Below are 12,508 nucleotides of genomic sequence, written 5' to 3' on the forward strand. Positions count from 1 at the left end.
AACCACCCCTCACGACAATAGGCGTTAGGAGCCTCTAAATCAGTGGCTCTCTGCCTTAGCTGAACATTGGAGTCACTTAGGAGCTTTAAAAAAAGAAAACACTTCCCTCCCCCCAAACCCTGATGCTCCGGTCTCATCCCATGATCCTGATGTAATGGTCCAGGTGCAGCCCTAGCATTATGGTTATTAAAAGTGCTCAGGGGGCTCTGATGTGCAGCCAGGACTGACACCCACTGCTCTACATCTGCTTAGCAAGTCAGTGACCTTGTGCAGCCCACAGAGTCCCCTAATGACATGGCTTCCACCAGGAATTATTCTGAGAGCCATCACTAAGTCTGCTGGAAATCTAAATAATGTGTTAAAAATTGTTAAAAAATGGAATCTTCTGCAGAAACTGGCAAAATCCATGCTAGCAAAGAATGAAAAACAAGAATGAAATTATTGAATTTCCCACGTGCAACTCACTGCCCAACAGAGAGATGGCTTTCAAGTTTGTAACATAATTCACATTTTTTAAATTTAAAAGAGATAACCCAATTGTGCTTATAGTGATTAGAAAAGAAAAACAATTTGTATTTATCTACTTCAGATATATTTTCAGTTCTCATTCAACATCGTGGCAGGCAGTGTGGTATAGTGGACACCATTTTGGAATCCAGTGGACCAGGTTTAAAGCTGGTCCCACACTTACTGGCTGATCAACCTAAGGTAAGTTACTTAATGTCTCTGAGCATTGTATGTTCTTCCTGTCAGGTGGGGATGATGGGCTGGCCTCCAGTATTGCTGCTGGATCAAATGAGATCATGTACATCATATTGGTGTGGCATGTAGTAAGTGCTAAATAAAGGGGGCTGTTCTTGATGGCTTCTGGCTTGAAAAAATACTCAATGCACCTGCAGCTCCCCTGTACCAGGCAGCTCTAGACAATGAACAGCCATTTAGGGTTATGATAGAATAAAAGACCTTTCGTTGATATGACTATGAGCCTTGCTGTGTTATGATTTCTGAGCCCCACAGCAAAAGATGTTTTTTAGGTACCTTTTCTGTAGAAAGGTTAGTCTACAATCTAAAGTTCCATTGTCTGGACTTCAGGGATTCTGGGCTCTCAAACAGAATTCTGAATATAGTTCTCTCCCAATTAAACTGAAGATAACAATCACATTTCACCATCATTACAAGTTAAGTGTTGTTATTTTGAGGATCAACTTCAAAACTATATTCAGTCATTTCAGGACTAGTTTCCATTGCTTAAGACAGCCTTATCGGGTATTTTGGAAAATGCTGTGATATTATATGCTCTGGCTTTTTGCTGAGTCTTCTTTTTTTGTTGTAAACACACACTTCCTAGATGGAATCTATAAGTACTTTGTTCAATCTCTTAAAATTTTATTTTTAAAAAGGTAAAAAACAAACAAACAAAACCACCCAGGATTTTAAGTATTCTAGAAGAATAATTTTCTTTTACTGACTTATTGAGAAGGTATATTTACTACATCCAACACAAAACCAGCACATTCCCTACATCACAGTAAAACTTAGATTTTTTGTATGACAAATAGTCCTAGTTTTAGCCCAACGCAGGATTGAAGAAGTCAGGTCATCAATGTTATAGGCAAACATGATTTCTTAACATTCCTCTCATATACATAATGATGCCCTTATTTAATTTTAAAACTAGGTCAGTATCAATTCTCTTTGATAAACACACACACATCCCACCCATATCTTGGGAAATAACAGTTTGTCCTTGTATTCTCTCATTAGTATTATTACTGTATTAATATCATGTGTATTGCCCAAAATAGCATAAACTGAGAGCCAGCCAAGATCAACAAATCTCTGAGTTGAATTCAAATGATTACTTGCTAATGTAGAAACCACTGAAAAGTCACAGACTCCCATCAAACACACATATACTTGTCATACACATATTCTCACAAAACCAGAAAAAGATTTGAGGCCATTTATGTTTCTGGTATAAAATATATCACAAATATTTTAAATTAAAAAAACTGACATAAAATGATGGTTGCTTCTTTCAAGTGGAGCAAGTGAACATTAGGGTATAGGGTAGATTGTTAGAATTAAATGAGATAAGGTAAAGGAAAGCAGCTGGTATATAATAAGTACTTCTTGAATATTAGTTGACAGTGAAAGTTGTTTAGTTCCAAAAATGAAACACATTAGCTATAATAACAGATTACATTTATAATAACTTTCTGGTTTAGTATTTCCAATTGATAAGAATTGGTTTCATAGATTGCTGTATGGGTAGGCTTAACTAGAAAATGCAAGAATATATTACTATTGCTCCCTATTTGCTATATCAGTAACTTTCCTAAAAATAGTTTAATAGATTTTCCAATAGCATATGATCAATTTCAAATTAATTAGAACTCTGAAATAATATTGTTAGTTGACTTTTATAGTGTTTTCTCTAAAATTTTTATCTTTTATAAATATTAATAAGTGTTAAATGAACAGATATTTGTAATGATATATAATTGTGTTACAACAGTTAAGAAAACAGAGCTTGGGGCAAAAGAGAGCTTTAAAAATAATCACTTTAAAAAATACTCCAAGTGTTTATAATATTCAAATAACAATATCATACAAAAGAACAAATCTGGTATGACTCCACTTATATAAGGTACTTAGAGTAATCAAATTCATAAAGACTGAAAATAGAATGGGGGTGGCCAGGGGCTGGGGGAGGAGGAATAGGGAGTTCAATGGATACAGAGTTTCAGTTTGGGAAGATGAAAAAGGTTCTGGAGATGGAGGGTGGTGATGAATGTAGTCAACAGCATTAAACTGTTTACCTAAAAATGGTTAAAATGGTAAAGTTTATATTATGTACATTTTGCTACAATAAATAGTAACATCACTAACATTACTGTTTCAACAATATAAAACATTACTTATGGTGGGGAATTGTCATTTTATAACTATTCAGTTTTACAACAGGTGACAGGCGAACATACCCACAATCAAGGTGATGCCCATGCTGAGGGAGCTGACCCATGCGGTCAGGCCACGGCTCTGATGGAATTCTTCAAGCCATTCCACATTGAGGACCCCCAGGGCCATCTGGGAACCCATGATGAGGATGTGCACGAAGAAAGAGGAAAGGACCATCATCCAAGCCCATCCGCCATCAATATTTGGGTGGGATTTAAGTGTCTTCTTGTCTTTGGGGACATCTTCAAAATCATACCCAATGTCTTCATGACTTGTATACATTTTCCAAGATTTTCTGAAATACAATGACAAATCATTTTATTGAATGTCAAAACAAAAAAAAAATCTTCATCTTCTTTGGACAGCTCTACCTCCTCATCATAACCGAAGTGGCCCCATCATCCTATCAGACCTTCAGATGAATCTTTGTCATCATGCAGATTTGGGAACACTTTTTACTTTTTCTCAGGACCAAGTGCTTTTATGAAAGTTGTTTAACCTTTAAAGTCACTCTATATGTAAGTATTATAATCCCTATTTTAAATATATGAAAATAGAGAAAGGAGGCAACTTTCCCAAAGTCTCATAGGTAATAAGCAGTGTGGTCAGACAGGAAATGAAGGTTTGAATCCAGCTATTTCTGATTCTAAAGCTCATTCCTAAGTCCCTTATTGAGATGGATGAAAAAGGTATCAGAGAAAGAAGACGCCTGGCCTTAGGCAGCGTTGCAGAGTAGCTTCACCTTGGTGGGGCCCTGGCATACGTTCTGGTTCTCATTTTGTGGATCTAAGTGCTCAATAGAGCCGGTATGGATTAACCTCAGGAGGACTGACTTGTGGGTACCCAACTCAGGAGAGATTTACAAAGTAGAAGCCAATTAACTATCTTACAATGGGAGATACAGCTTTCTAATGTTGGTGATTTGTGCTTTGCCTAGATACATCTCTCAAGATGTTCGAACAAGAGGAAGGAGGCTGGATGGAGCTGGGAGGGGGTGGTGCTAAGTCAGGGAGGACTCTGGTTTTGTTTTATTTTTTTAGGATGAGAATTAAGGGGGTGCATAAGAACGGAGGATAAGGAGCAAAAGAAGGAGAGGATGACTAATCGTGGAGGTGGTGGCATCAGAGGGTTGATCTTGATCGGGGGAGAAACCTATCCTCCTCTGAGACTATAGCAAGTAGAGGTGGACGGAGATAAGATTGTGAGTAGAGGGGAGAGAGTTACACCTACTGGTCTACATTTTTTGGTGAAGTAGGATGTTTGGTCATTGGCTGAGATTGAGGAGGATGGTGGTTATGAAAAGGCCTCGATGTTCAGGATAATGGAAGAGACTGTTGCCTACTGCATATGGAAATGATTGTTGGGCAGTTCCAAATGGAGCTGAGTCTTGCAGGGCACCATTGCAAGACCACAGGTAGTGGAGCACCCAGCACAGAACAGCAGGAGCACTCTGCCCCAAAAGCAAGGAGGCAGAGTATCATCCATAGAGAACTTTAAAACAACAATTGGCTCAAAGTTGCTCTGCTTTTTTATGATCAATATGTGCCAGCAGTGCCCTAGCTGGTTTGGCTCAGTGGATAGAGCGTCGGACTGAAGGGTCCCAGGTTGGATTCCGGTTAAGGGCACATGCCCAGGTGGTGGGCTCAATCCCCAGTAGGGGGCGTGTGGGAGGCAGCCGATCAATGATTCCCTGTCATCATTGATGTTTCTATCTCTCTCTCCCTCTCCCTTCCTCTCTGAAATAAATAAAAATATATTAAAAAAAATATGTGCCAGCAATTCTAGACAATGTCACTAATAAAATACTCCTCTCCAAAAAATCTTTTGCTGGTCAAAGTTTCAAACAGTTATGTTTCAATATTATACATCTATAAGCTTCAAATTAGGATGCTTTATTACTCATCCTTTCTTAAACATTGTATTCTACATGGAAATTATTTCATGGAACTGCTGGTTACGCAGTTGAGCCCTGGCACAGGTGTGGCCAGTAACACACACTTGTTTTGAGAGTAAATTCCTAAGAGTGCAGAGTTGTTGGAGCTCACCTCGGCTCAATCCGGGTCTGCGGTCCCTGCATTGCCACATGTCACTGCAGGACATTTGAGTGAACTGTAACAGCAGTTACTGTGGAGATGAAGACCAGAACTCGAGTTACTTCACCATTCTGCCGCTCTACTAGTATATGCCCACCTGGAGATTTTATTTTTGTTGAAAATTTAAAATAGCAAAACAGAGTTCAAGAGTAAGAGGTGAAAAACTTTGGTTTGGAAATTAAAATTTGGAGTCAATACATGAAATGGTTTGCTCAATTTGAATTATGTCTTGAAAGTGAAATCTATTCTTTTTTCACAATCTATACTAATAAAAGCCTATGGTGATCGTAACGCCCTCATGCTGTGATGCCCTCACGCCGCAACTAGCAATCACCAAGAGGCTGCATGTGCAGCAGGTGCATGTGGATGGGCGGGGCTGCATGAGCTGTGAGGTGCATGGGTGGGCAGGTACTTGACGCTGCGCTGGCAGCTGCCACTGCCCAGGGCCGGCTCCAGACTCAGGCAAGCCGTTGATGGTGACTGCAGCTGCGAGGGCCCCAGGCTCAGGCAACAAGGGCCTGGCCAAGGCTCAGGCAGCCTCGCAGCCAGCAGTGGCAGCAGCAGAGGTGATATGGGGGTATCGCCTTCCCCTGATCACCGGGTCGCCTCCCTCGGAGGGAGGCCAGAGGCAGCAGCAGCGAGGGCGTGATGGTGCCTTCCCCTGATAAGTCGATCGCCTCTGGCAGAGGGAAGCCAGACTGCGGCTTAGGCCCTCTCCCCGGGCTGAGGGACACCCCCCCGCCCACCAGTGCACAAACTTTCATGCACCGAGCCTCTAGTTAATTTATAACAGAAGAACAAATAAAATCATAATTATTACAGACCATTACAAATGATTATTGCTGAAAAATCATTTTGTGGCAATGAAGGATGATGGTATAAAAAATGATCCCAAATGCACTGGGAACAACTCCAACTGTGGGAATGTCCCAGGTGTGTAATGATGTGAATGGGGAGGACAGAGAAGCAGACTCTGAATTGCAGAGCCTCTTTCTGTATGCTCCTAATCACTCCTAAGAATTGTTTTCACCTTTTTAAAGGCCACATGACCTTCAAAATCAAAAATACTTACTTTCCGACTCTTTATAGCAGGGGTGGGGAACGTCCAGCCCTCGGATGGTATAAGGCCTGCAAAATCATTTGGTCTGGCCTTGCCAAGGCAACCGCAGGACTCAAAATTCAATAGATCTAGGAGCTTTTTTTTATAGCAACATAAACTTGTATGAAGTGAATTATATTAAGTGAGTGATGTTATAAATATCCAAATGGCCCTTGATAGATAAAGGTCCCCCACCCATGCTTTGCAGGGAAAGTTTGCTGATCCATGCACGATAGCATTGGTTCTGGTTAGCAGTTTGTCAGGGAGACATGGGCTCCAGGAAACCAGGATGCCTGTGGAAGAGCAATGTCATGGATCTGTCTTGGGGCTCATCTTGATTTTTTCCTGTCTCTAATACCTCATTCTTATTATTATTGTTTTTATCTTTTAAATGATTCTATCTCTTAGATAGTTGTCCAGTTCTCAATTGCCACACTTCCTGCTCTCAGCCACGGTCCTTTCCACTTCCCCATTATCCAGACTGCAGGGAGTAATAAAATGCTGTCTTGCCATATAATTTTCTCACCTCATCAAATTATCTTTAGGATTAACTCCCCCGCCCCCCCCCCACCCAACACACACACACACACACACACACACACACACACACACACACACACCTTGGTGTGGCTGCCCAAGGCTGCCAGGTTCCCTTCCTGCACATCTGCCCACCCCCACCCCAGCCTGGTCCCTCCTCCTATCCCCCAACCTTAGCATTTTGCTGTCTAGCCCTGTGAAACACCTGCAGCTCCCCACACTTGGCACAGTCCCTCTTTTTTAAAAAAATAATATTTTTATTGAGTTCAGACAGGAATGGAGAGGGAGGGAGAAATAGAAACATCAATGAGAGAATCATTGATTGGATACCTCCTGCCCAACCCTTACTGGGGATCAAGCCCACAACCCAGGCATGTGCCCTGACCTGGAATCAAACCTGGGACCCTTCAGTCCCCAGGCCGATGCTCTACCCACTAAGGCAAACTGGCTAAGTGGCACAGTCTCTTTTAAGCTTTTGTGTATGCCTTTCTCTTCTTTCCTGTTTTGGGAACATACTTCTCTTTTTCTAACCTCCTGGTCCTCTTCTGCTCATGTTTCAAAATTCAACTAAATTATAACAGTGAACCCAGAAATAGTAAGAAAAAATCCTCCGCAAACATGTCAAATATCCAATATTAGACAGAGTAGGTGTTAAGTAAATCAGTCATGGTATAGCCGTGCAAAGCAAGTCCACCATCAAAAATCAAATCACAAAAAAAAAAAAAAAAAAAAAATCAAATCACACTGAACTCTGAAGACATAGAAAGTGTGAATTATACGTGGGGGCCACAAAATGGGACACATGTCATGATCCCTTTGTTGTTAAAAATATGTATTTATAGGAAAGAAGACTGGAGTGAAACAAAGAAAAATGATGGTCATTATTTTTTGGATGACAGTCTTACAAATAATTTTTGCTCTTTTTAAAAAAATCTCATTGGTAAAAAAACAACAACTAAGTAAACATATATTAACTTTATAAGAAACTAAAGGCCCCTTTATCTTTTAAACACCATCTGGATCAGCTTCTTACCTCCATAGATTAGTGACTAAATTGTAAAAGAGGGGGGAAACAAAAGAAAGACAATTAATCCAAGAGCCACTTTCCTTGGGAAGTCCAGCCTGTGTTGGACTCCAGGCTTGTGTGTGTGTGTGTCTGCTACCACCCTCCTCTCCCCCAAGGAGAAAATAGCCTGCCTAAGGATAGAAAGGGACAGAGCAGCCTTTCAATCCAGAACTCATAGCCCAGGAAATTGCTGCACTGTCAGAAAGCCAAGAGGATGAACCTAGAAAGGGTCCTGAGGGTGTTTGGTGGTTGTCCACCCTCAGTCCCTGCTAGCTGTATGTAGAATCCCAAGGGGCCAGAAAGAGCAGCTGGACAGTGGGTATGACTGGCCAATCTATATATATAAAAGGCTAATATGCTGAGTGGCTGTCCGATTGGTAGCTATGATGTGCACTGACCACCAGGGGGCAGACGCTCAATGCAGGAGCTACTGAGCTGCAGTGACTTGGCAGCAGTGGTTCTCGGGTGACACACCCTGAAACCAGAGAGCGGGGAGTCCAATTCCTCTCAGGGCTGCACGATTCCATCTTTGGCCGGCCGTGCGTTATGTTGTTGCTGGGGCACTGTTGGCCCCGAATCTGGTTTACTGCACACTTGCATTTGTGTTCCACACCCTGTACAACAGCAACTTTGCAGAGTGCCCTCTCACACTCCAGGACTCCTTGGGGGATGTCGGAGAGCCAGTTTCAGCCCAGTCCCTGCAGGCCAGGCTGGGGGACCCCACTTGCTGGAGGGACCCTCCCCCCCCACTCCACAGCCACCCTTCAAGCCACGATGCCACCCTAGATGCAGCCGGCTGGGGAGGAACCGAAGCAGGTTGGCTCCAGGACATGTCTAGTCTGTCTTGCCCAGTCCTGGCCCACTGGCCACTTTCTAATTAATTTCCTTTCAATGTGCACGAATCCGTGCACCGGGTCACTAGTATAAGTAATAACATCCTTTACAATCAGTGGGACAATGTTCAGCTGTTTCATAAGATAAAACAGTACTACTTGGCATTTTCCTAAAGTCCATCTACATAAGAAACACTTTTGAAATAGTAATACAAAAGTTACAGTTTTTCAACCCATGAGTTGAAATAATCATTTCTTTTTTCTTTTTAAACATATTTTTTATTGATCTAAAAGAGGAAGGGAGAGGGAGAAAGAGGCAAAAACATCAATGATAAGAGAGAATCATTGCTTGGCTGCCTCCTGCATGCCCTCTGCTGGGAATCAAGCCTGCAACCTGGGCATGTGCCCTTGACTGGAATTGAACCTAGGACCCTTCAGTCCATAGGCTGATGCTCTATCCACTGAGCCAAATCAGCTAAGGCAATAATCATTTTCTTAAGCAATGTTAAGAACTTCACAGTCTTACTGAGTTATTTATTTTATGGGTAAAGAGATGCAGTTGTCATTGAACTGTTCTTGATATTTCCAGTTTGTCATAAGTAAAGATACTGAATAGCATTTAATAGACCGGTTTTATTCAAGAGGCACAGCTGTGCATGTAGACTTTAGTGTCAGATGTAGAGAGCTCCTGGAGGTGGGGGTGGGTAAACGAAGTTCTGTCAGGTCCTCAGGAGGTTCCTGAAGATCTACCAGAGCCGTCTGCATTTCACACCTAAGTCTCTCTAAAAGTAATTCCTGTTTTGACAAATCACAGTCAACTTATTGTCCAACCAGGTTCACTAAAAAACAAAAGTCAAGCCCTGGCTGGTGGCTCAGTTGGTTGGAGTGTTGTCCCATACACCGAAAGGTTGTGGATTCACACCTGGTCAGGGCACATGCCCAGGTTGCAGGTTCCTTCCCCGGTGGGGTGCATGCAGGAGGCAGTGGATAGGTGTTTTGTCACATGGATGTTCTCTCTCCCTCTCCCTTCCTCTCTCTCTAAAATTAATTTAAAAAGTTCCTTTTAAAAAACAAACAAATAAAAAAAGCCCAAAAGTCAACAGAAGAAAAATGTCTGTCTATTCTACCAAGTTTTCTTAAGCATGTTAGCATTTCTATAATGATGAGTTAGAAAGAGTTGTTTGCATATTATGATCCTCCTGTGCACCTGGAGAAAAAGGGAGAATTAAGAGAGGGCTCTGGACCACTCTGCCCCAGGCTCCAAGTCTTTCTTCACCTTAAGGCCTTCAAGGCTCCCTTCAGCCCTTTCCATGTTCTGACACACATGTAAAATGACAACATGCATGTGGCACACAGGGGTAAATGGAGGCACGGAAATGTGGGTCTTCCACTAAGGGTCAATCTATAAAAAATATAGTACCCATTCAAAGCTCCCCTGTTGGAAGATCAGCATATAACATTAGGACTTCACACTGAAGAAGGTGAAGGAAGCAAATGGAAAGATACTATTGGGACAAATAGTCAACCTTCCATTCTTCCCAAGCATGAGTTCATGAACGATGCAAAAGAAATCATAAATGGGGGAAATGAAGTAACACATCAGAGATTAAAAAGGAATTAAATTTCCACAGCTCTGGTACCAGAGCACCTCCCATAAGCAAGTGGTTCATTTTTAATTTGGCTATTGTGATGATGTGAGCATGCGGTGAGCTCATTATAAATAAGAGGCAAAGAGGAAAGTGCCAAGTTAAAATTAAAATGACAATGTTCTGCAAAGGTGGACGGAGCATGTTGGCAGCAGGTTCTTTATCAGATCCCAGCTGAGGTGGAGGGTCCACATGTAACTTGCTCTGTAGAAACTTTGCCTCTAGACCTGCCCAGGAACTGTTGGGCCTTCAAACGGGGCACTTGAAGCCAATAGGCTGAAGAGACTGGAGCAACCAAAGCTGGTGCTGAGCTTGTGTGGAGAAGACAGCGCAGGAGGAACCAGAGGGACCCCCGGCTGGGGAAAATAGGCAGATAAATGCCTTCTATGGGCCAGGGACTGCGCTGGGTGGCTTCTCCACCATGATCTTGTCCAGTTGGTATTAATGTCCCATTTCACAGATGAGGAGACTGAGGCTATTTGTCAAATGGAGGCGATGAAGTTTAGAGAGGTCAAACTAAACTAGCAGGTACTGGAACCCAGGCCTGCCGGATTCCAAAGCTTATTTTACACCCAGCCCCCGTTCTTGTCTCCCTCCGCCCCTTCATTCTCACACTCACACTCACACTAATCCACAAAGAAGCCAGACAAGGGGAAAATAAATCTTTCTAATCGCCACTAATAACCCACACTCATCCTTGCTAAGAGGCTGAATCAACTTTTCCACGGAAAGAAAACGGCTTAATGGGTAAGCAGAGTTGAGCTCCTAAAACAAGTCTATGGCCTGGGCGGCATTTGGCTCTGAAATGGCCCTCTCCGGTCTCTCTTCTCATTTTAATCCCCCCTTTCTTCCCTGGGAGCCTTGATCGGCACCGCTATGGGGGTGGGGGGAACAGCATCTGCACGCCTTGAGCGGCACCCAGCCTCGGGGCCCCCTCCGAGCGCCCTCCCGCCGCCCCTGGCCCCCTCCCGGGCACTCTGTTATCCCACGACCCCCCCCCCCCCCCACAGGTGCCCAGAGACCCCTCATCCCCTGGCGCGCTCGGAACCCGCCAGCTCCACCGGAAAGCGGCGCGGATCGCAGTCCCGGCGGGCTGAGCACCCCCGAATGTCCCCTAGCCTCAGTCCCCGGTCTCCCCTCTTCGCTTCGCGACTGGCGGTTCGAGTCCCAAACTGGAGGCTGTGAGAGAAGACGGGGGACGGGACCGGGCGCGGGGCAGAGCCGAGTGTAGGTTCCGAGGGGCGCCGAGCCCCTGGACGGTGCGCGCGGGCCCGTGGCCACGGGGAGAGCGGGGCGCGCATCCTCTTGCTCCGCCCTGGACCGCAGGTTACCCCGCCGCCCAGGTGGCCTCGCCAGCAGCTCGGGAGCCTCCCTCCCCCCCACCCCCACCAAAGGCTGCCTGGGCGCGACCACCGCACTTGGAGCAGCCCTGCCCTCGACCGCTAGGCAGCCGTTCCCGACGCTTCCCAGGGTCTGCACCGCCTCTTCCCGAGGGTCTCCGGGGTGCCACCCACAGCCCCCAATTCCAAGATGCCCCCAGGGCCTCTCCATCTCCCGGGCCCGCGGCGCCGCGCGGCCTCGGAATACTCACCGCCCAGGGCGCGCAGGGCTGCGGCCTCACTGGGCTCCCGGCCCGGATCCTTGGACTTGCGGTTTCCCTCGGAGCCCCCTGAACTGCTGGGCGAAGAGATTTGTTGCAGTGTCGCCTATCATCCTGGATTTGTGGGTGCCTGCGGCGCGGCGCTCCACCCGGCTCCGTGCGCTCGGCGTGGGGCTCCGGGCTCCTCTGTCGCTTGATGTCGAGCCAGGTGAGCGTCTGGTGAAGCTTTGAGCTCGGGGCCTCCGTCTTTAAAAAGGGTCCTTTGGAGGGAGCCCGAACCTAACCTGAGCTCTCCCTTCCAATCAGTGCAATCTCAAATCTCCAGGCTCGTTCATTCCTGTACCGGCTAATTCTGGTTTGGCAGAAAAAAATTGCGGTCTCCTCACGTGCACACTCTTGTGGCCGGTCGTAGATTATAGCTTTGGCTGAGGCTCGCTAATGGCTCTGCACAGTTTTATTACTGAAGGCAAGGACCTGAAACCGAACCCAAGATGCAGGTGAGAACAGGAGTATCTTCCATGTCTCTGAGATAGGAGACCCGTGATGAAAAAGACCCCCACCCAACTCTGGGCCACAAAATATGGCAGTTTGTAGGTGCAAGAGGAGGGCAGGTCTGGCAGTATTCTTGGCCAAAGAGGACTGAAATACCCTTCTCCTTTGTCCCATGATGGGT

General features: G+C 44.9%; 1 protein-coding gene across 2 annotated transcripts in view; it reads right to left on the bottom strand.

The window, feature by feature from the left end:
- The window catches only part of SLC16A14 (solute carrier family 16 member 14), a 30,020-nt gene extending 17,814 nt beyond the window's left edge, over positions 1-12,206 (bottom strand). Inside the window, exons 1-3 of one of the 2 annotated variants that reach the window (XM_036318836.1) lie at positions 11,827-12,206; positions 5,007-5,085; positions 2,985-3,256 (exon numbers count right to left, since the gene is read on the bottom strand). In XM_036318836.1, coding sequence (XP_036174729.1) covers positions 2,985-3,256; positions 5,007-5,038 — 304 coding nt within the window. In that variant the 5' untranslated portion in view covers positions 5,039-5,085; positions 11,827-12,206. The remainder of the gene's footprint in view (positions 1-2,984; positions 3,257-5,006; positions 5,086-11,826) is intronic. The other variant, XM_036318837.1, reaches the window with a different exon arrangement.
- Positions 12,207-12,508: the final 302 nt, after the last annotated feature.

Source organism: Myotis myotis, unplaced genomic scaffold (assembly GCF_014108235.1).
Source record: "Myotis myotis isolate mMyoMyo1 unplaced genomic scaffold, mMyoMyo1.p scaffold_m19_p_8, whole genome shotgun sequence".
Lineage (NCBI taxonomy): Eukaryota > Metazoa > Chordata > Mammalia > Chiroptera > Vespertilionidae > Myotis > Myotis myotis.